We start from the raw sequence: 24660 nt of genomic DNA, 5'->3' as shown, positions 1-24660 counted from the left end.
CTTAGCTTAACATAGCTTAGCCTGACAACTGAAAACAGGGACAAACGCCAAACTATTACAAACTATGAGTTAAGCCTAAAGTGATGGAAAGACTGCAGGGATATAGTCAGGCACGTAACCCCTGCTGGATTTTGTTACCTTTGGACAGAACCAAGTTATCTTTTTCCTCCTGTTTCTAAATCTTGAAAATTATCGGTCCTCTCATCTAGTTCTCAGGAAGAACGTAAATAAGCATATTTGTCAAAATGTCCGAGTCAACTATAAAATTGTGGGGGTGGTGAGAATTTAGTAATGTGAGGTCTTTATTGCAATTGAAATGGAGGCATTATGAGCACATAACGTGTAGGAGATGGTGGAGAAATCAGTATAAATAAGAATGAGTTATGCACTGCTATCCGAGCAGTGTAATGATAACACACAGCAATAAGCAACGAATCTGACGAAATGTTGGTATAGTCTGAGAACAGATCTGATTTTAAACAACTGAAATGATGAAGCAAAACAGCTTGAGACATCTGCTGGTAAAATCTGTTTTGATCTCTGTAAATAGTATAAGTTTTCTTGACTTGCCTCCAAGTAATTATTGGTGTGGTTCATGCAGCCAAGAAGAAAAATACTGAATGCCAGAGGGGATATACAGTATGTTGCACCAAGAATATAATATATTTGATTAAGTGTCTGTGCCGCATAGTGTATATGAGGGAAAAAAGCCAGGAGATGTTAAACATAAAATTTGCTGGTACAAACTCAACCTGGATAATCAGCTAAATCATAAATTTGTGGTAAGTCAAGTAAAATACAATGCACAGTGTGTGTGCTGAGAATTTCAGAAATTACCTTTGAAATTTAGTAGTCACTCATTCACATGCTGCTATTATTAAGCTACGTGTCAGATAATTGTGCAAAAATTGGAAGAATAGAAGGGATGGACAATTTTGACCAAAAACGTTTTATGATGTCCAGTTTAGGTAGCCACCTTGATGCTTCTTTACAGTATTATATGATATAATGATGGCTGATAAGCAATCATTATATTCTAACTGGCACTGTCTTTTCTGATCACTATGTTGCAGCTGCTTTCTGGTCCTTATGCAGCCATGGGATATGTTAATGTGATCTATTCTGCTAACTACACTAACTTACAGTATTCACCTTCTTACTCTCATTACAATGCCTGATAAAGCTTTATCTTGCTATCTTGGCTTGTGCAATGCCCATACTTCTCTCATTTCTGGGGAGCACCCTGAAGAACAGAGAACAAGAACTCTATTTATACGTGAACTTAGGAGGAGAGGCAAAACCTCTACCACAACACCTGCTAGCAATGAAAAGTTGGTGGAAAACACAAGAACTTTTTGAAGAAACTGAGCATCCGGTGGAATTCAGTTAAATCAGTCATTAAAAATGCAAAGAGTGTGACGCTGCTATAAATCAACCTAGACAGAGTATGTGTGGGAAAAAAGGCCAGCAAGGAAAGTCAATAATAAGAGACTGAAAGAGTCTAATGGTTCCCGAGACAGAGAGTGGAGAAACTTTACACACAAGAACAACTAGCAACTCCATTATTCCATTATCCTGGTGGCCTTGACACATTTGGGATGCTGTGGAGCTTAACGGCTACCCAACTAAATAACAGATTTGGTGTAATGGTGCGTTCCACTTTAGTCAGTAGTTGGAATTTTTAATTGGAACATCCCCCAAAGTCATATTTTCTACGTAGACTCCTCACTACCCCAGAGTTGAGTTACCAAGATGGCCGCCCCATGTCTGAACAAAGCTCCTGTAATATTCCTTATTAGCACTTCTGATTAGTTTTTGTTGCATTAAATCAGTCGTACAGACAGTATTTTTCGACATACATATGTTCAAATGCTGTTACAGTGTAATTTTTTCATGTGTTATGGGAGCTACAAGCCCATGTCATGCTAACATCAGCTAATAAAACCAAACCAAAACAGTTTTTTCTACATTTACATCACACAATTAAAACAATTGAATATTTTTTGATAAATTTCTGCTTTGTGTGGTCTTAAATTTCATCACTGTAAATAATTCTCGTAAAGAACTCCTGAGTTCAAGTTATCTGTTCGATTTACAATTCGTGTATCTTAAATACCTTACATTTAGTTTTAGCTATTAATTTCAGTTAATATCAAGATTTAAAAATAATATTAAAAAATAATTAATTTCACTCTGCACTAAAAAAAAAACTAGAATTATTGAAGTTATACCCAGTCAAGGCAAGCGCTTTCATGGGTGCCGCCATCTAGTTTTCCAACTTCTGTAGCTGGAATGCCGATAACTCAGGTGTGACATCATTCCCAGGGCCGAATCCCGCCCTCCAGGGTAAATGGAACGCAGTGTCTGTCAAATACTGATCATCGTAACCCCAACATCCCTCTGTAAATCATAGTGGTTTGTGAAGGTTAGGATAACAGCTGTGATTCACCAAGCCAATATTCAGCAGACCAATGTGGGAACTGTTGCTGAGAGTCTTTGGCCCAAGACTGTGCTCTGTCCCTCATTTTCCACTTATGAACATTTGAATGTATAGATATCTTCTTTGAAACTGAAATTAATTCATTTGAAATTATCTCCTCTAATGCATATTGCAGACTGGGTGTTGTAGTTGCTGGTGTGGTCAGCTGCCACTTTTTAGCTTAGACACATGAGATTGCGCTACAGTGTGCCTTCGCTGACGCTGGTTCTTTGATGTCAGCTTGGGCTTTAAAAGAAGTTTAACACATCTTGCATAAAGCCTGATGCATTCCGCAAGAGACCTGTAACATTGAACAAGACAGCAATCAATGGCAAAAAGCCAAGACGCAAATACCTTAAAACGCACTATATGAGGCTGAATTTGAAAAATGCTATTCCTTCTGTCTGTTTGCATCTGCAAAGATTAACAGGGAGAAACTGCAGTGACGACCTTTCCACACGGACCTTGGAGTTATAATTGCTTCCAAAGCTGAGTGTACAAAATTCTGACATGAATGAGTGTGAGTACTTACGCATCACTGTTTCACAAAAGTATTTCACAGTTAACTTTGTTGAAATCCGCCTTCACACAGCTTCACAAGCTTCTGGTCTCACATCAGCAAGTTAATAAACACACATTTTTCCAAATTGAATTTCACCAAATATGCACTTGATGTGTGATGGAGTCACAATCCTGCTGGCCATAATCACAGTACACTGATATGTGGCTTACACTGTGAGCTCCAGAGCGTGAGTATTGTCAGTGTGTGTCTGGTCTAACTCAGGCACAGCATTACTCTTCTCCTCTACAGCTGCTGGTATGATGAGCAACCTCACTTCTGATGGAGATTGCTTCTGATTGATTGCGGCCCCACCTTGTTAGTGAAGCCTTCAGTATCTCAACTCTGCCTCTCCTTGTTACTGCAGTAAGGTGTGTGAAGCAAGGTAAGGAGACACATTTGTCAAATGAAATTAAATCTGATTTGAGCAGGCTAGACAGGGCTGTCGCTAGTGCTCACAAGCTGATCAGAAAAATTTTATTTAATTAGGTTCACGATACCACCAGAACTCTCGGCTGTGATTTCGGGCATCAAAAACACCTGCACTACTACAGATATCTGAAGTCATGATGGCAGTGCCCTAATGTGCTTCCACAGTTAACACTCATGCACGGCTTTTAGTATACTCAGCATCTATCATTTTGTTAAACTTTGGCTGCAAGTACCCAGACGCTGGTGTTTATTTCACTTGTGTGTCTCAGCTACACCTAGCAGCTAGTGACCTTTAACAGCACACGTCCGTCACCTGTCACTAAAAGCGGACCCTAGATTTGAGCCTTCATAAAATTCAAAGGGATGAGTCATTCACTCTCATACAGTTCTCATGAATACCCAAATTAGCTATGGAGAACACTGGGGATTTGGGTTGTGGGTGTTAGATCTCCATTGTCGCTCTACAGAACATACACTGCCTCTCAGACTTATAATTGTTGATTGTAAGAACTGATAATGTCTTTTTTTATTTCAACAATGTAACGAACATGAATACATGTTCTGCCCCAGAGTTGATCTACAGTCAACAACAATCCTATATATATATTCTTTATATTTGTTCTTTGAAGCTCTGTGCAGCTATGAATGGTTTCAATTATCAACCGCACCGATCCTCTGGGGATTCAGAGAAGGTCATCTATGCAATTATTTTCTTTTCTTCACCTACTGTAATTTTGTTCATGCCTGTCTGTCATGCCTGCAGTCTGCCTCAAAGCCATAACATGAGTTTGGTTGAAATAGTCATCAACAGCTTGTAAATTGGCTATAGTCATTCGGATGTTTCTGTATTTCAAGCACTGCAGTAGCTTGGCTGTCTCCTTCTCTTAGATCTCTCCATCCTGCATGTTTTGCTTTACATTTTTAAGTACTTGGTGTCTCGTTAAAAGGGCCCTTGTATTCAGTAATCAGACTAAAAAATTCCCTCAAGAAGAAGTGGCACATTAATCACATTTAATCAATTACAATTTAATTAAAATGCTATTTTATGACATTATATTCATATGTGCATAATGGAAAATCAGATGGATGGATGATTACAGAGAAATAGTTTAACATTACATGAATGCTTATTGCTACAACTACTAGTAGTGTGACTCTACTAAATAACGTGAAGATACTCGCAACTTGATTTCTACTTGTATTGAATCGCATCATTAATCTTATTTAGCCAAATGCCTTATCCACAAATATCAATACACAAATCAAAAAACACTCTCCATTTTTGAAAATAAGATCAAGCAATGTATTAAAATTATTAGACATTCGACAAATATGAAATGCACAAAAAGTTTTTATTTACGTGCTCTTTTCAATGTATTTGTGTAATATGTTATTCTGGAATATAGTCGACTCAATGAGTGTCGACCCCGCACGATTGTCTTTGCACTGGTTTGTATTGTGCGTCTCATAAAGAAGTTGCACTCCATTCATGAACTGCGTTCCTGTCGGTCACGTGACCCGCCGAGCGTCCAATCACGTCGTTCAAATTGTGTGACGCACGGGATTCAAAGTTGGCAGCAACGTTTCTGTGCGGACTCCTGATCTTTTGGACTAAAGCTTTTGACAAACACGTTAAAAAGAAAACGTTTTTGTGTCTCCATGTTTTTAAAGGATTAAACTGGGTTGTTGGTGACAGAATGGAAGGTAACGTTATCGGACCGGGTCCATACAGGGCGACGAAGCTGGTGAGTTTGTTGGTAACTTTAGCAACGCGACGCTTTAACTATTGGTAACGTTAACTGTTAATGTAGCCCACTTTCCCCTTTGCATCGTTTTACTTTTTTGTTTGTTTTTACTAGTTTTACTCTTTTAACGTACGTTTATTGTCGAAAATTGCAGCTGCTGTTTTACATTCAGCACACTTTTAAACTCGCCTTAGTCCTAAGATTAACCGCAACTAAGTTAATTAGCTAACGCTGCATTCATAAGATAATTCTGAACATCTTTTTGCTAACACTATTGTATATTTTATATTCCTAGATAATACTTTATTTTTATCTGTCCGCTAAGCTACTGGGACCAAGTAATTCCCCTTGTGGATCATGAAAGTCTGTCTAAGTCTATAAACACTGGTAACTTTACTGCAGCACGTTTTTGCCCCTCTTATTAAATTATTATCACGTCTAATCACTACATTCACGACAACTCTCATTAAAGATAATGCTGTATTCACATTGTTTACACATTTAATGTGTCTATGCTTGACACCATTGCAGCTGCCTTTTGTATTTGATGTAAAACCATCACACACTGTTACTGTCACGTCAGTTGTTGAAGCATGTATGCCATGCTTCGGGTCTTTAACTACATTCATTCAAGTAGCCTAAAGTCATGCACAATAGAGACCAAATTTCTTCAAACGCTTGTCAGGTTCCAGTTGTTTTTGTTGAATTGGCTTGTCAAAATACCCATAAAACACATAAAATCTCTATAAAGTAATCATTACGCTCTATAACCCACAGAACGGAGCCACCACGAGGAGATTTCGGCCATTCACCTCACAAACCACAAGCAGGGCCTATTTCACATAATCATGTTCCTTCACATAATCATGCTCCTTCAGAGAAGAAGCCAAATCACTCGCGTACTCACTGTCAGGTGTGATCACGGATGCAAGAGTCTCGGGACGCAGCTGTGTGATTCTTTAGGGTTTATAAGGCCGAAGCCGCTCATCAGCATCACAGTGACAGGTGGTGCAGCAGTGTCTTAAATAACTGTGTGTCGGAAACTGGGAGAAGAAAGACTTGTTGACAAAATAGCAGCAAAGAAACCTTTACTGACGGAGAAAAATGTCTGAAATTTCCAAAATAACACAAGAAATGGACAACGGGAGATTGATCAGGAACGGGTGACTTATTGAAAAGTGATTATGGATAAGAAAGTGTACCACAACATTCTGGTGAGACACAGAGTACCATTTGGGAGTCGTCTTACTGGGCCTGGATTTATTTTCCAAGAGGACAGTGACCCTAAACATTCTTCTAACTATTGCTGGGACTACCTGCGACAGAAGGAATCTGTTGAAAGGCTGAAATTTATTGGGCTCCCTCAAAAGACTTATTGTACATTCAAAGGAAAGCCTTTGGCTTGAGTTGCAGAGGGCCTTGAATAACGGTGTGTTTTTTAAGTTAAAAGTGGACAAAAACAGCAAAAAAAAGCTCAGTATTTTCTTATCTATCAGGTGTTCTAATAATTTTGACCAGCACTGTATATAGTAGAGTAGAGTTATATAGGCACAACCATTCATACTATAGTCTATTTAGGAACAGAGAATAACCAATCCGTGTATTTGCATGGTGAAAGCAAGCCAGAGAAAACCTGTATGGGTAAAAAAGAACACTCTATGTTTTCACTTAGTGACAATACTGACCACTATAGTACAATGTCACCCCAACATTCCCCTTGTGGGACAGTGCACCAACAAAATATGCCAGCTTTGACGTATTGGTAGGGAAAGAAATGCTTTGGAATGAACTGCATCTGATCTTTTATTTGTCCTTCAACCAACCCTCTCACACCACATCCCATGTCTCCCCATCACACAGTGGAATGAAACCATTAAGCTCTTCCGTGGCGGCATGCCGCTGAAAAGGCACTGGGCAAATTTCCGCTACTACGACTGCAGCTTCACGGGGTCCGAGGCTGTCGATTATTTACACGAGTTGCTGAGGTACAATTACAACTTTGGACCTGAGGTGACTCGCTACCAGACCCTGCAGCTGCTCAGGAAGTTCCTCAAGGCCCATGTCATTGAAGACATCAAAGGACGTCACGGGACGGAGGACTTTGAAGACAACGGCCATCTGTACAGGTACTTTGCCATGCGCTATTGTCATTCACGTGACTTCATACACAAAAAAATATTGCTGCTGCGTCCCTTTCCCCGCCTTTGGCTGAGCCCGGCGCTGTTGCCTGTGTCTACAGGTTCCCCACACTGTCTCCCCTCAAGTCTTTTCCAACGAGACCTTTGTTAAGAGACAGCAGGGACCTGCCCAGACTCATCCGCTGGGATGACTACGAAGAGCTGCCTCAGCAGGAAAACATTGCCCCCGTGAAGTCTGCTGTCATGGTAAGGAACAGACAAAGCTGTTCCACCTCCCTCCCGCGCTTTTACTGACTTGCTCTGCGTTTGAAGTGTGTAAGAATATGCAAATTTAATTGAGAGCAAATGGCATGATGAGATCATTTTAAGTACCTTCCCCGTTTCAATTACTAGCTAATGGTGTCATTTACATGCTTCTATTTTCAAGGTTATTCAGTACACTGAGAAATCACTTATTTATTTCTTTGATGTGTTGTAATGCAGTACTTAACTGCAGGTATAGTTGCTTCTCTGTTGCGTCGAATGCTTTTTAGGTTATGTTACATAGGACAGCATAATATTGAAGGGTATTTCTAAAATTGTGTCCATCACATTTACACATAAATAGAGGAAGAAAGATAGTAGTAGTCCCACACATAACAGCGCAATACATTCCTATGCACTGGATAGGAATTCTGTGTAGTCTACAGAAGCCATGCACATAGCCTGAATGTTTACATGGAGTTCGCATCAACACTCCTCTGTCACAGTTCTTCCAAAGTGAATTTCTTTATGCAACATTTTTTTTTATTTTGCTATGTTGTTGTTTTCTGGGATTGCTATTACACTATACATTTCATTTAACTTTTCTTTCGTTTCTCCATTTTCATCAGACATCAGATTTGTGGAATAAAAGGCACAGTGTAGCCATTGGAGATGTTAATGAATGCAAGCTCATACGCAGGAAGGAGATAACTTCAAAACAAGTGGATCACATCTGGAAATCAATGACCGTTGCGCAGTACGTACCCACTCGCCCGCTCCTTATTCAAGCTGTTTGTATTTCATTTTCAAGCTGTGTGGTTCCTGCTCTTGTTTTAGTTTACAGAGAGTCCTGGGCCTAAAGACTTTGGATGGAGTTTTAAATCCGGCGCACGTGAACGGCAAGCACATTGTCCACAATGTGTTCAATGTTAATAAAACGGGCATAGTCGTATTGGAGAACAGAGCAGGTATGTCGAATTGATTGACACCTAGAGGAAAGAACTGTTGGTTTGCTTCTTTGTTGCAAGATTATGATGTTAAATCGTTTCCCCTTGCAGAGGACATGCCCTACTGGGTGGTATCGGCAATGAAATGCCTCGCAAAATGTAAGTGTAGCATTTTTTTTTTTTTTTACTTAGTAATCATTAATTTTGCAAGAACGGAAAACACCATCTGCTTTGAGAATCGGACTCTTTAGGGACGGGGACCGCAGTGAAGACAAGCATCTGAAAGACAAATTAAACCATTGCCATTCTGCTTTTTACTGGTAAACTTTCAGGAAAAGGTTTCATGTTGTTTTAGACGGCACCATCTCACTGACAGATAACACAAACACTAAAATATTGCAATTTAGCATCATATTGTTTTCACTATGGGGATTGTTGTTTCTTAGCCTTTGTTGGGAAAAGCAATTTCTCGTGAAGAGCAACTGTCTTTGTTTACCTTCCCAGGGCCTAATGGCAATGAAACCAAACAACCAGTCTACCCAGGTTTTGAGAGGGATGTTCTGAGAACAGTAGCAGACTACTTTCAGAGACTCAAAGAGCCTCTCCTGACTTTCCATCTATATGAAGTTTTTGTCAACATTCTCAGTAAGTCCTTTCCACTGCTGTTGCTGTTCGTGGTCTCCAGATTGCTAGGCCTCGATAAGGGCAAGCAATTTTATGACGTTTTTATCACTGCAGGTCTGCTACAGGACCAGGAGGTAGCTACTGAGGCTCTTCAAGTCAGCAGTCTCCTCCTTCCACCACCTAACCGAAGACGCCTCCAGCTTTTATTGCGCCTCATGGCTCGGGTCTGCCAGAATCCCCACCTCCCTCCACTTAATGACACCATTACCACACGCACTCTGGTAGTTAATACTATTTTTTTTTATTCTCTATACTATTGCGCTACCTCTGTACTACAAGTGTTTTTGTGAAAGCCCCCAAATTATATCATGAGGGCACAGTGTAGTCTAGTTTTATAAAGCTCCTAACTAAGGATGTCACAATACCAGAACTTTGGTGGTGAGTATCAATTCAAAAAAGTACCGTCATCAGAACATTATGAGCCGCAATCAGCACAGTAGTCTAAACAGACTTAACATCTAGTCTAAACATAAGAATGTTCTCGTGTGAAACATTACAACCACACATACAGCTCTAGCAATTTAGAAACGAATGCTCTGTGACATCACTTGATACAGCTGTTTAATTGCATAGAACTTGCCCATGGTTTCCTCTTGTGCTGGGAGATTACCTGCCTTGAAGTAGGAGCTACACAAGATCCTAACAACGACAAAAAAAAATCTAAGAACCAGCTTTTAAGTTTGTAGCACAGACTTAACATTAACGTATGCAGTAGTTCCTCTGTTACAAAAGTGCCTACAGCAAACAAGTGTCAGTGTTTCCAGAATTTTGGCACTCTCATGATATCTCTACTTGTAGCATAGAACATTTTTGTTTGCTTTCCATGGCTGTACTAGTTTATGTAAGGGGAAAAGCTGATATACACCACACCACAACATTAAAACCACTGACAACAGAAGTAAATGACATCGACTATCTTGTGAAAATTCAGTGTTGTGCTGGGAAACTTTTGGACCTGGCATTCGTGTGGATGTTACTTAGACATGCACCACCCACCGAGACCAGAGCAGACACCCCCACCCCATAGCATGAAAAACAGCACAAGGTGTTGACCTGGCCTCCAAATTCACTAGATCCCAAACTGATCAAGTATTTGTTGGATGCACTGGAAGATGACTGATCCACAGAGGCCCCTCCCCTCAACCCGTAGCACCCATGTTCATTTTCTTATGAGTCACAGCTGTTTTGGAGGGACACAGTATGAGAAAGGTGGTCATAATGTTATGTCTGCTTGGTGTAGATGCCGAGTGGAGACAAATTAAACAAAAGTAAGTATGCATGGAGAAGGACTTTGTGGAAAGAAATTGTCTCTGCCTGCTTTGACTAACTAGGATTCTGAGCAAGATTCTTTTCCTAAAAAATATCAGAATCTGCATGTCGCAGACCTAGGAAATATGAATGCACCATCTGCATAATACTTGGTGCTTATTCTTGTTAATTAATTTGATTAATACAGATACTCATCGTTAAAGAAAACCCACATTAACAATTGTAGCCGTCCTCACCTGATGATAATGCAGTGCAAATAATAATCAGAAGATTATTTTAATGTTTGTGTATGACCTAAATGCAAAGCCACTTAATAGCTGCTATATGGAGGGAAATCTTTCCTCCCCAGGGATGAATTAAAGTTTAGTGTTTGTAAGAACGGTCCTTATAATGATTTTTTTTTTTTTTTTTGTCCTTGTTTGTCACCTCTCTGCCCACCTGAACACATTTGGTACAATACAGCTAAAGTACAAGATTATTCATGAAATTCAAGTGTAATGTATTCAGGGAGAATACACTTCAGAGTCACTTAACCTTTCCTCTCACAACAACTCCAGACTCCCCTCCGCAATATCACGATATGCAATGCTTTCCAGGGAATACTGTAACGCACATTCCTGGAAAAGTACTTGGAACTGTGAGAAACGCATGTAACAAGGACAGACACTCAACATGTTTTGAAAAACGACTTACAATGCCGTCTTCCTCAGAAAAGAATATTCCATGCAAGTTTGTTGTGCATTTTCTGCCCTAATGAGGTTATGAATTAAAGATGGATAATATTCAAGGCCAGCTGTCGACCAGCAAAAACTGAATATTAATGTCGGAGCATGGCAGGTCATACTGGTTGTTCCAAACACAATATGTGTATATTAAAACAATAAATAAAAATTTATAATAAGCTTACATAACAACTATATACTGAACTATAAGGAACCCCAGAGTCTTTAAAATAACACAAGTAGTGTTTGCTGCAGCTGTATTGCCTTCAGTTTTAATTTAGACATTTTCTGAGTTTGGCTGTTTTGACTCTCCCTTCAGAACTGGCAAATCTAATCTAGATGTTTTATTTTCAACTCTGACTTCATTAAGTATGCATCTTGCTCAGTCATTAGGATAATTTTACCAGGATCAAAACAGCCCCGATCTCTAACTGTGTATGAATGCAAATTGAAGTGTTATTAGCAGAACCCTCAACAGACTTACCCAGGAGGCTCGCTGGTTCCTAGGGGTGGAGCTGGATAATCTCCGTGCCGCATTGGAGAGGGGGACGTTGTCATAACTCCTCTTTGTGACGGACTACGCCTCTCCCTTGTGATTAGCCAGAGGAGCATGTTCAGCAGCTAGAAATGATCACAAAATGCTCCTCTAAACTTTGCAGGAGGTCCTCACCCCTTGTCTAGTTATCCAAATACACAGTATTTTTACATTTAATTTCAACACTTTAACATCCGTTTTGCAGCTTCCACTCTCTTGAACAACGGTTTTTAAAAAGATTTTCTGAAGTTGGTCTGATTCACAAAGGTCGTAATAATACAGTAGTTATTGTGTGTCACTGGAGGTTAGTCCCTCATCCATCTCTCTTTGCCGTTACTGTCCAGATGGTGCAGATGTTCTCTCAGTGCGTTCTGGGTTCAGCGGATGACCTGGACTTGGACGAGTTACTTGCCACCAAACTGGTGACCTTTATGATGGAACACCACAACACTATTTTCCAAGTGCCGACCAAGCTGCGTAGCCAAGTTGACGAGCACCTGTCCCACCTCAAAAGAGCTCAGGTTGGTACATTTTCTGCAGTTACGAATGAACTGACAAGCACCAGCATTATGCATGAGAGGTCACTGCAGGTAGGCTGGTAATCTGTACTAGTTTACCCTCCGTGAATTGTAATGCGCCAGAGTGGCATGAGATCTGAAAAGTACATAGGTTTCTATGATAATGAAACACTCAGAGTAGTTCCCCCAAGACTCTCAGTAGCCCTGATTGAGTTTAGCGTCTAATCTGGCAAAATGGCCATTTAGGATTTGCCTCTGCAGTAAATGGAAAGTTCTGCCAACAGTAGATTACTGATCATGGGTTACAGTTAAATTCACAAAATGAAACTTTTAGAGGCTTTAGACATGGAATTAATACATTAGACTTTAACAATATTAAATATAAGCAGTATTGCTAATCTGAATCGAATATTGAGTGTCGGCATGGTTACTACTGCTGAATTGTAACTTGATGTTCTTGTATCCGTTGTTATTGGAAACGCCATCAAATACAAAACCATCCATATGGTTTTTATTATGTCTTTTCCATGACTTCAAGGTAAACCTGTAGCATGTAAGTGTTTTGACGGAGAAACACTGTCTGCTTGTGAACAAAGAGAGTCAGTCGTGAGACATGGCAAGGACAGAACTTAAGCAGGACACTTTTCTCAGGCTTTTTTCTTGAACAGCCTCATGTAATGACAGTTGGTGATGGGGCTTTTATTCCATTCCTGTCTGCGAACATTGTGATTGACTGTGAACACAGACTGTATTGATCACCCTTGCTCAACATTGTTTGCCTTACAATTGAGCGCTAGCTTTTTTTTAATCTTTCGGGCCAACAGTGGATACATATGCATTCCATGCAGTAAAAAGAACTCAGTGACCAGTGACTGTGTTTTTTATTTATTTAATGCTATAAAAACTGTCTACATTTTATATAGAACATTTTAACTACTGTAGTGCTGTCAAACCATTAAAAAATGTAATCAGATTAATCACAGGTTTGCTGTGGATTAATTTCAATTAATCATGATTAAATATCTCTCAGTTTTAATCTACATTAATCGCATTTCATGAGCAAACATACTCAAGAAAGAAGGGAATAAATATTATATTGCCAAAAGTAGTAACTCACCTGCCTTTACACATATGAAATTAAGTGCCATCCCATTCTTAATCCATAGGGCTTAATATGACATCAGTCCACTCTTTGCAGCTATAACGGCTTCAACTGTTCTGTGAAGGCTTTTCATAAGGTTTAGGAGTGTGTTTATGAGAATTGTTGACCATTCTTCTCGAAGGGCATTTGCGAGGTCAGACACTGATGTTGGACGAGAAGGCCCCAGTCTTCACTGTAATACAGCCCAACTGTGTTCTATCAGGTTGAGGTCAGGACTCTGTGCAGGTCAATCTTCCACAAGTTCTTCCACAACAGACTCGCTCATCCATGTCTTTATGGACCTTGCTTTGTGCACTGGTGCACAGTCATGTTGGAACAGGAAGGGGTCATCCCTAAACTGTTCCCACAATGTTTGGGGCATGTAATTGTTCAAAATCTCTTGGCATGCTGGAGCATCCAGAGTTCCTTTCACTGGAGCTAAGGGGCCGAGCCCAGCTCCTGAAAAACAACCCCCTCCACCAAACGTCACACATGGCACAATGCAGTCTGACAAGTACCGTTCTTCTGGCAATCGGATCGGTCCTTCAGATTTCCAGATGGAGAAGCGTGATGCATCTCCACTGCTCTAGAGTCCAGTGGCGCCGTGCTTTGCGTTGCACTTGGTGATGTATGGCTTGGATGCAACTGCTCGGCCATGGAAGCCCATGGCCTCTCTACGCACCGTTCCTGAGCTAATCTGAAGGCTACATGAAGTTCAGAGGTCTGTAGCGACTGACTGCAGAAAGTTGGTGACCTCTGTGCACTATGCGCCTCAGCATCCATTAACCTCTCACTTTACGTGGCCTACCACTTTGAGGCTGAGGCTGAGGCTGAGTTTTTGTCATTCCCAATCGCTTCCAGTTTATTATACCACTGACAATTGACTGTGGAATATTTAGTAGCAAGGAAATTTCACAACTGGACTTGTCGCACAGGCGGCATCCAATCACAGCACCACGCTGGAATTCACTGAGCTCCTGAGAGCGATCCATGACCCATTCTTTCACAAATGTTTGCAGAAGCAGTCTGCATGACTCAGTGCTTGACTTAATACACATGGAAGTGATTGGAACACCTGAATTCAGTTATTTGGATTGGTGAGCGAATACTTTTGGCAATGTAGTGTATATGCATTTAATGTGTTCCGTGGTTTGTTGCTGGGCGATGCGTTAGCAGAATGTTAGCAGAATGACGAACGTGTGCTTCGCGTTAATGTGGTATTTTAAGCTGGAAGTACCTTCCTGCAGAGTGTGCGTGATGCTTTGTCGGTCGACTGTCCTGTGTTGTTTTCTTTGGTTTTGTAATCAAATTTCCCATTAAGAGCCCCGTCGTGCTGTTTAGTGTCTCCCATCTTTATCGGGTGGTTCTGCTGCCTGTCACTACCAGATCAACTGCCCATTTGCATGACGGTAACTCCACTTGGACGAACTGCCTGAAATGTGTTGCCAGGTTGTTCAGAATCATTCTGCACTGCAGATCGGTTCTGCTTTTATCTTGTGGACTCGGACCTTTTTCCTCACAGACAGTTTTTGATCATGATACAGTAAATAAATAAATTTTAGGTGTCATGTTCTTTATTTTAAAACAACACCACTAAAATCTCTAAATATGTGCGTTAACCCTTAATCCCCTTTTTTTTTGTCTCCCATCAGATTAAGTATGAGGGTTCAGACACAGATTTCAGCGCATCTCCAGCTTTTTGTAAACAGATCCGTCGGGTGGAGTGTGAGGAGCAGAAGGTGATAGGTACTCAGATCCCCCTCCAGCAGTTGCTGGAAGGCCTGATTGCAGACAAGGAACTGCCTGCTAAGGACAAGAAGAAAAGACTCAAACAGGTTTGTGTTTTGTTAGATATGTACGTGTTAAACCATTGCTAAATGCACATACAGCTGAGAATTGGAGACAAAAAAAAATTAAACTGCTTGCACACACTAAACTGTGAGCATTTACAAAATTGATGGACTTGATTTTCTTTTGTGCAAATAATTTAAATATAATTATCCACTTATAGTGGTACTTTTGACCCAAACGGGGATGTGTTTTTTGTTTTACTTTGATGATCGAGTTAGAATCAACCAAAAGTATGAGCAGTATGATGATTTTAGCAGGAGGAGTAAAAAACCTTGAAGACAGGCGTCTGGATCTGTTAACAGAATTCACAATGAGTCTGCTTCAGTTATTAGCTCTCATTTTATATTATAGTCTGAAGAATTATCTCTACAGCAACAGCTAGCAACTGTTGTATCAATGCTTCTCACGCAGTGTTCAGAGACTGGTCAAGGGTAACATAGCAACATGGACTGAGTGCTGCTCATAATTACCGTTGTTACCCAATGTATAAAAATAAAAATATAATATATATATATTTGATTGTCCTGTTTTGAATGACATAACTTCAATGACAGTCTCTGTATTGTACTCACATTAAATGTACATTCTCTGCCCCTCTCAGTTCCAGAAGTCCTACCCAGAAGTCTACCACAGCCGGTTTCCCACCGAGGAAAGCAGAGCAGCGGCCTTACCTGAGAACACGCCGCGTGTCAAACCTCATCTCATGTTCTTCAACCTGAAGAAACCCTTCCAGCCTTTTCAGAGAAGCTGGAGTTTCAGGGCATGATCTGCCGTAAACACATCTCGACCTCGGAGCCACAAGACAAGTGGTGCTCCTTACACTATTCGGGTTCTCTTTGAGTTAGTTTTGAACAAAAGATGAATCAATCGTCGTAGCACTGTAAAACCGAGGTAATTACATAATAATTATACGAGATTTCCTACTTAGCAATACAAGGTAAATGGTCTTGTGTTTCTATAGTGCTTTTCTACCTATGGTACTCAAAGTACTTTACAGACACATCTACACATTAGCCATTCATTCACACATTCACACACCACTAAGAACTGAAAGCAACTTCAGTGTCGTGCTGCTTATGCAAAGTTTGACGTAAATGCTGTATTCTATGAACGTGGCTGAATGGCGGCCGAACCGACCCGTCTCCTAGAAAACTTGAAGTATAGAAAACGATGATCCACTAACGACAAGGACGTTGTTTCTGAATAGTGTAGTCACTGTGTTTAAAAAGGTCTAAAAGGCAGAATTAAAAGTAGCTCAATCAAATGAATTTCAAAAGTATTAACATGTTTGTTAGATGTTAACATCTTAAGTTGTTTATGATCAAAATACATGATGCTCTTAGGAGATACCAACAGTTACACTTGTCAGAAATATTCTGATGCATTTCTTGGTCTTAATTTACTGACATTCAATCAGGTAATATGTCGTGACTTGAACTCTAATGTGTAATGCATTTCATTTTTCTGGAACGGTCACATTTAATTTAAAAAGCCTTTCCTTTTTTTTGATGAATTAAGAAATGTCACTGAACGTATTAAGGACGTGTCTATAAAGGGAATATATGTGTCGCATTCACATAACTGAGAGGCTTTGCCTGAGCTTCTGCTGATTATTGTAACTACACAAATCTTCACCAATGAGGGAATAATTTGTATGTATATGTATGAATTGTCACATCCCTAATCTATCTGCACTGTTCAAACTACTCATTTCACATTTTACTTGTGGGTTTTATTCTGTATATATGAAATATTTTCTTCAATGGTACCTATTTCAATGTCATCGTTTTCACTGTATTTTGTCATTTTCTATTGTCAATCAGTGTCAGTTGTATTTCACTTAATTTGAGACTTAAAATGTTTTTATTTTTTATGATGATAACTGCTGATGTTTATGTACGGATTAATGCTCTTAAACAAATGCTGGAATTACTGTTACACTTGAATTGCTGCTGTGCTAGGGGTGGGGAGGGAATCGGTAGGATAAAAGTGAATTCATGCTGATCTTCCTATAAAAATTCTAAGTGTCTACTTTTTTTCGTCTTAATTTTAATGGCTCATAGCCAGTGTGATGTCATTTTTGGTTCAGTACTTCAAAACAGTTCTAAATGAATACTACTGGAGCATATCAAACATGCAGATTATAATGGTGAAGCTGTGCAAGACCCTGATTATTGCTTTAATGCAGCATTTAATGGACCAGATGTTTTATTTCCCCATAAAAATCATTGTTGAGTTCTTCATCATTAAGTATTGTACATTTGCATTTTTGCTCATGCTAATGCTTGAAAATAAAGTGTGATACAGTCGGCTTTTCTAAACAACCTTCAGTCGCTGAATGTGCTAAAGAAGAGTTCTTAGCTGTTGCTAATCTGCCAGATATATATATGAATCCACGGGGGACATGAGTGACACTGAGGTGATGGGAGAATAGGTTTTGTACACACAGCAGAAGAGTGCAAGTCAGCAGCCGACACCTGCATGATCTCGCAAATAAACACATCCCACGCACAAACGCCTCTGCCATGCTCCGGGGTGGCAGGAAGAATTCCTATTTGCCATCCCACACGACTCATCAGCGCCATTGTGTTGATTCGCAGCGTTGAAGCCGCGGCGTGTTGTACAAGTTGCAAAAAGGCAGACGTGGGCAACATGTCTTCTTCGCTAGAAACAGCAGTGATAACAAACCCAGGTAGCTTTTTTTTTTTTTTTTCATTGCAGCTGTGTCACCCAAAACAGTAATTGTCTGTATAACATAAACCAAACGACCACGGTTGAGCGATGTCCCGGAGTCTGCTAAGGTGCATAGTTTCTATGCAGTGATGTCATTTTTCCAGTTGTAGTATTGGTAGGTTTATCTGTTTGGTAAAAGGGTACGAGACACTCTGAGCCTAAAAAAAGACCAGGCACCTCCATCCCGTGGCAGAGACACTCCTCTCCACTCAGGATCCAGCCTGATAAAACTGTCTCCCTGCTATTTTTTTTCCTTTTGCTCGTTCATTTCTGCTCGTGTGAGGACGTTGCTAGAACTTTGCTTTTATGGGCAAGTCATGAGGCCAATGACAAAAAGAATGACACCTGCAAGCAAAGCAGCATCTGACTGACTGACTGAATGCAAAAGAGCTTATCAACACACAAACCACATGTATTTGCTGTGTTGGTGTTAAGCTATAAGCGATACTAAACAGAGAGCCATTCAGGAGCTGAAAGAGCCGAGTCTTCTTTGGGAGCCGTGACAAAAGAGCCGGCTCCCAGAAAAAAGCCAAACTGTCCATCATCATAGCTGACCTCAGGAGTGCTCCCTGCACCCAGAAGTTACCCAAGTGTCCTCAGCAGGTAGAGTCTGCTTTGGCCTTTCTTACAACGCCAGGCCATCCATTAGCTGCTGAGATATGTCGGCCTGTACCTGGGCCACAGCTGAAACTCACAATTAAAATGTGCAATGTGCATCATGTTGATGTGTAAGACACACCAGAGCATGGTCTGACTGCACAACGGGCAGATAAACAAATATAATATAATCCAGTTTATGTCCAAAACAATGCCAACGGAGGTAGTGGAGATGAAAAATAAAGACCAGCCCGAGCATCGGGCAGCAGGCACCGAGGCTGTGGAGACCTTTCGGTAATCCTCAAATCAAATTCCAAACCTGCCCCAGACTATGTGGAAAAGAGGTTTCTAAGTACAATTACACAGTTACAGAGGCATTAGTAGCAAACTAATGCCCCTCTGGAAGTCATCACCTGCTATTAATGATGCAGTGATATTAAAAATAATTATTACATTGGTGTGGAGAGGCCTGGTCATTAAAATACTTCAGGTATTAACAGTGCATCAGTATTCGAGCGCGCACATAATACAGTAAGCGTTTCCGTCAGCGCGATTGGTAATTGGCGATATCTGGGCGGTGAAGTAAAAGGAGAGGGACTTAACTCCAACATCAGTGGCCTCTTCATCCTTTGTAGCCATGGACGCGTGCTCGGAGCCTGGCCTGAATGCAAATCAGCCAATTTGATATCGCTCGCCGAGACTGCGTTGCTGGCATTAGACGCCGCCTTGTAGCTACAGAGTCTGCGGGTATTGCATGTCTCTAATCTTCAAAAACACAAAATAAATAAATAAATAAAAAAAGTGCTGCAGTCAGACTCGTTTGCAAGAAATTAGTAAAATGCACTTTCAAGACGGAAAAAAAAAACACAGAAAACTGTTTTCCTAATTGACTTTAATGGCACTAATTGACAAACAGTGCGAATTGTGCTGAAGCTGCTGAATTACTCAGCGCTAAATGCTTACCTCTCACTTTCCTCCCCTTTGGTTACCGAGCTGTCAAGGTCACATGTGCTCATACAACATGTTTTTTTTGAGGGGGGAGGGGAGGGGAAGGGGGAGATTGGTATTATTTGTCAGTGACTCAGCCCCAGTGCTCTCTGGTTGGGAAAGCCCATGCTGTTTCCCTAATGCTTTTCTGGGAACAGACATGTAGCTGTGGTAATTGGTTTTTAGCTTCGGAAAGGGTATTTTTTTTTTTTTTTTTTTTTTTTTTTGCAGTGTCCGTGCATCACACGATCACAGCGACCTGAAGGCAGCGCGACAAAGGGCGGCACAGAGGATCCTGGGGGACGTATGATACAGTATTTCGTGTCAAATAAATGGAGGTGCTGGCGTGGCATGTTTTGCCAAAGCTAATTGGACGGATTAACCCTGTGTTCTATGCTATATTCCCTCATTAGCCTAAACAAAGAAAATGTTAATTGATGCAGGTTTTTCTAACCGCGTCCCGGCCGACCACGAATCAGTCACAATTACAGGAGTGCAAACACTCGCAGCGTGACATTCACCTGCTCCGCAAAGTGGCAAAAGCGCGACTGCTGAACACAGCACATGTACTTATTAATCATGCACACACACACAGCGAACCGACAGGCTCCCCTGCACGCACCTTTTGCACGTTTTCTTTTCAGGCGAGCAGAGGAGGGTTTCATCCAACGGGCAGCTCAGACCCTTTAAGGTTCACCCGCGGCTGAAGACAGTTGATTAGAAATTATGCATGCGCCGTAATTAATCATTTCAGGGGGCGCACGCTGTGGGTGACCTTTTTGAGATTCTCTGTTTTGATATTGTGTCTGCAGTCTGTGCCGCCGCTGCTCACTGAAGCCGAACTTCTCTCTCCATCAACGTCAATTAGATAACAGCCAATTCGGAGGAAATGAGGCCGCACCGCCTGCACTCGGTGAGCAACGTCTCTGTTTATAAGTGACTGACTGACTGAATGAGCGATGTGTTTTTCTGCTCCTTGCAGCGGGAGCAGCTTTTTTGTCTCTAATCCTCCGGTGGCGTCAAGGAGCACAAGTCTTTTTTTTGTGTGCGTGTGTGTGTGTGTGCAGATCTGAAGGTGTGATGGTGAAAATTAGCACTAATATGTCTTCATGAGAACGGAATAGAGGACTAATGTAATACAACTTGTGTGTTTCCCTTCCCCCGAGTGTACTTCTTTAATGGAGGCGGCGGTTCAGTTCAGTTTGTGATGAAAAGACAGTTATGAATCATTACCGCATCACCGTGCGGCTCTTTTGGAAAAATACAAGAAGGCCTCACTTATCCTTAGATGTACATGTAATTTTACCCCCAACTCTTCCTTTCTTGCATGTGCTTAGCTCCCCACTCGTCACAGGCACAGATGTTCCCGAGGCCGGGACAGGACGGCTGTGGCGTCAACGACAGCCGCAGTCCTTCTGCCGCTGCGCCCACTTAAGTAGATGCCATTCAAGCCGGCGAATCTGAATGCCAAAGACGATTTATAAATGGCTGTGACGTCTGTACCGTTTACATGTATTAATTGTGATTAGGTAAGTAGGCGGCCTAAGCTATTGTCCCACATTAGGCTTTCTGTGGCTCTTTGCTTTCTTCCATCGAGGGCCGCAGCCACGCGGAAATTGACGTCAGCGTAGAAGGAATCCCCCGTCACACTCTTTATGACTCAACCCATGACAAGAAGAGGCTCCCACTAAGCCGGTCGTCATCACTCATATGCGCCAGCTTTTTTTTTTAAGGCAGAGGTAAAGATGTAAATCAAAATGCATTCTGCCGCAAGAATGCATTTGTCAAGTAGGCAAGTTGTTTTATTTTTTGACAGTGTATTCAATCAGGACCAAAGTGAGATGAGTGTCTCCTTGACTGGTTATGTAAAACAATGGGGGAGACTGACAGTGGGCTGGACCATAGACAGTGTACGGACGGACAACGGAGCAGTAGCTCTTCAAAAGTGAAGCCAAAGCAAGTAGAGCTCCCCCTGGTGGCTGGTTGCAGTATAGGTCATAAGCTCGACCTCCTCCATGTCAGTCGATGGAATGTGGCCCAAACTAAAACAATGAAGCAAATAAATTGATTTTCAATGATAATTTCTGTCATTTTAGGCAGTTGATATAATACTGGGGAATACTTAACTGTCCATTTTTCCGTTAAGTTTTGTTTTCGTTAAGTTATTTGAGGCTGTAAAAACAGGATGTGACATCACAATGACTACAAGTTGCCATGCCGGCCATTTTGTAAAGCAGGACCCTCATGGCTCCATTCTTGGACCACACTGCACATACACTGGCTCCAAACTCACAAGGTGGCACCCTGCAAGAATCTTTGGGAAAATATTGTCACTTTGGCCAATGCAAGTAAGTAATTGGGGACGTCGTCCATATTTATATACAGACCATGAGCTGTTTAACATTGTGGTCTATTCCGATAGACCTTAATGTCAAAACATCAAGTTATACAGCAGCCTGTATTTCTATATTCATGGCAGCTGTGCCGAGGGGAAATTTAATTTGACTCAGCCTTTTAAATCATATCAATTCTTGAAAGTTATGTATAAATAGGGACATGAGTGACAGCTGGGTACCCTCACAGGTTGCTACCTGTCAGCCTAGATGTCGCTTGTTCACCTCAGCTTCACTCAAAGTCCACCTCCTTGTCCGCGTTTGCTGATTAGCCAGGAGCCAGGCGGTGTTAGGGTAACCGACAGCCGTAGCCGTTCTTGCACAAATCCTATACGATTCACCCATCTTTATATACAGTACTGCTGAGAGCTGCATGCGTCACTGTGAGTTTTCCCCTTGTGAAGGGTTAACACTGTTTATCTCTCCGTGGAAGGGTTTTTTATCCGCACAATAGTGCTGAAGATGGGTGTGATATGAGTACTCATTAAATACTCATGGGTCAGAACGCAGCCACGTTGACAGATGGTGTTGTCCTATTGTGTGTGCACACTATTAAATTCATCCCACTGCTGCTTTTGCAGACATCCAACATTTAATGGACTGAATGTTAAACTAGAGACAAAGGCTTTGTAGCATCGTGTGGTTTTACTCAAAAAGCACTGCATCGATTTAGCGGAACAATGAGGGATGAAAGAGTGATCTGTCTCCTTCCTAGAGACCCGGGATTTCCAGTCTTACCACACCCACTCTCACACCTGTCTTTATCCGTCAGACAAATACTAGTCCTCTTTTCCCTGTCAATTGATGCATCGTAGTCCTTCTTTCTTGTTAACCTGCTGGTGTGCCTTCCAGCCTTAGTTTGATCTTCTGCTAAAGTCACTTTATTCCATTGCCTTTCCTGCCTATTTTTCTGTATTTATTCTGCATTTGGGTTTCCTCCGTCCTCTTCCCCGACTGCTATCATTCTGGCATCAAGTGGATATGTTGAGTCACCAACTTAGTTGAATATGCTGACCTCCTCACTTTTCTCCATTTCCAGCTCTAAACAGAAAATGCAGCTGAGGTTAGTTGAATTAGAGATGTTCAAGAAGACAAGTTGTGAGGGCATGAATGCCTCTGCCAATTTTTATGACACAGATCAGGCATAATATTATGACCACCTGCCTAATATTATGTAGGTAGGTGTCCCTTTTGTCTCCAAAACCATTTTGACTTCTTAACCTGATGCCCCATCACTGGAACAGGGTAAATCTGAACTCATCAGACCTTCTTCCATTGCTCCAGAGTCCAGTCTTTATGCTCCCTAGCAAAAACTGAATCCGTTTTTTCCAGTTAGCCTTACCGATTAGTGCTTTTTTTAAGGCTACACTGCAGTTCAGTCCTAATCCCTTAGGGTTCCTTAGTACGCGTGGAAATGCTCTTGCTTTCACCATTAAACACAACCCCAAGACCTACTGTTGTCCTTCTCCGATTTGATTTCACCTAATGGTTCTTAACTCAATTTCAGTAGTTTCTGCTTCACTCTCCTTAGATGTTTTCTGTGCTTGATGCTTGCCAATGATTTGACATTTCTCAAACAACTAACAGCCTTCAATGTTTTTCGGGCCAAGGACTCCCAAACTGATGCAGAGATTAAGTAAGAACCCTCTACCAATTATATGTGTTCTATATTAAACTCGGCCTAGAGCTATTTATAAATATACATTATTATTATAATTTTGCATTCAGTATTAAGCTATTCAAATAATCTACAGGTTCAAATATTCATTTTTGTATATTTTTGTGCAACAGTAGGGTGGCCAACCGCAAAGCAGCTCGCATCTGGGATTTCACCTTGGGACTGAAAAGGGTCTCTCCAATTGCGGGGAACCTGACATAGTCAATATGTAATATGCGGCCTCGTGATTGGTTCAGCAGTGATAGAGGCGGGGCCTCATGTGTATAGGCTTAGATTGACAGGTCTCAGCTAGCATAACGCTCTGTATGAAACAGTGCACTATTAAGACAGCTCCTGTATCATTGAGTGAGTGAAGTGCTGACTGAAAGATAACGTCATTTATGCCTTTACTAAAATATGTTGGGTACCTGTTAATGTGTATTTGAACACATTTATATATATGAATATAAATAAAATGTCAAATCAACCGAAGATTTTGCGAACCCAAAATTTGTGAAAGCTGAAAGATACATATATAAATTATCCAATAGGAGACTCAAACTTATTTGCCTTTTTTTTTCCAACAGTGCATATGCACCCACCATAGTTTGTAAAGTATATATCTTCTGTACATGGGGCTCTGTAACAACGTCAGAAAATATCAGGCTCGATGAGACGGAACAGCATGGTAGACAACTGCCATCCCCTGAGCCAGAGCTAAAAATGATTTTTATGCGAGCTCTCAAAAAAAAGACAACAGCCTCTCTGCAGTATACCTCGAAAAAAAAAAAAATTGACAACCTGTCAGGTTCTCACTGTGATTCTTGCACTTCTCTGCAGTTCTGTCACTGACAAGAGGAGTCATGTCACCTCCCACGTGTCTCCCAGCAGTGGACCTGCAGCCACGAGATGACCCACGCTTGAGATGACGGCCCGATGTACGGAAACAAACGTAGGTGCGCTTTCACATGGTTCCCACCAATTTGCGGCCTTCCGCATCTTTCTTTAGAGACAGATATTTAGAGAGCAC

At 41.2% G+C, this 24660-nt stretch overlaps 1 protein-coding gene across 1 annotated transcript; it reads left to right on the top strand.

The window, feature by feature from the left end:
* Positions 1-5016: 5016 nt before the first annotated feature.
* LOC125015810 (DEP domain-containing protein 1B-like) lies at positions 5017-17584 on the top strand. The gene is made up of 11 exons (XM_047597783.1): positions 5017-5215; positions 7076-7341; positions 7455-7599; positions 8226-8353; positions 8434-8564; positions 8655-8702; positions 9048-9188; positions 9282-9448; positions 12098-12274; positions 15065-15247; positions 15865-17584. The coding sequence occupies exons 1-11, from the start codon at positions 5168-5170 to the stop codon at positions 16027-16029; spliced, it is 1599 nt and encodes a 532-aa protein (XP_047453739.1). The 5' UTR covers positions 5017-5167; the 3' UTR covers positions 16030-17584.
* The last annotated feature ends 7076 nt before the right edge of the window (positions 17585-24660 follow it).

The sequence above is a fragment of the Mugil cephalus genome, chromosome 11, assembly GCF_022458985.1.
Source record: "Mugil cephalus isolate CIBA_MC_2020 chromosome 11, CIBA_Mcephalus_1.1, whole genome shotgun sequence".
Lineage (NCBI taxonomy): Eukaryota > Metazoa > Chordata > Actinopteri > Mugiliformes > Mugilidae > Mugil > Mugil cephalus.
Note: the sequence above shows the minus strand (reverse complement) of the source record. Positions and strands in the feature narration are given on the sequence as shown.

What these genes read in the sequence shown, in the direction of transcription:
- LOC125015810 (XM_047597783.1), top strand. Translation starts at nt 5,168, where the DNA reads ATGGAAGGTAACGTTATCGGACCGGGTCCATACAGGGCGACGAAGCTG. An exon ending in AATGAAATGCCTCGCAAAAT is followed by an intron (nt 8,703 to 9,047) that starts GTAAGTGTAGCA and finishes TTACCTTCCCAG; the next exon opens with GGCCTAATGGCAATGAAACC. An exon ending in CCATTACCACACGCACTCTG is followed by an intron (nt 9,449 to 12,097) that starts GTAGTTAATACT and finishes GTTACTGTCCAG; the next exon opens with ATGGTGCAGATGTTCTCTCA.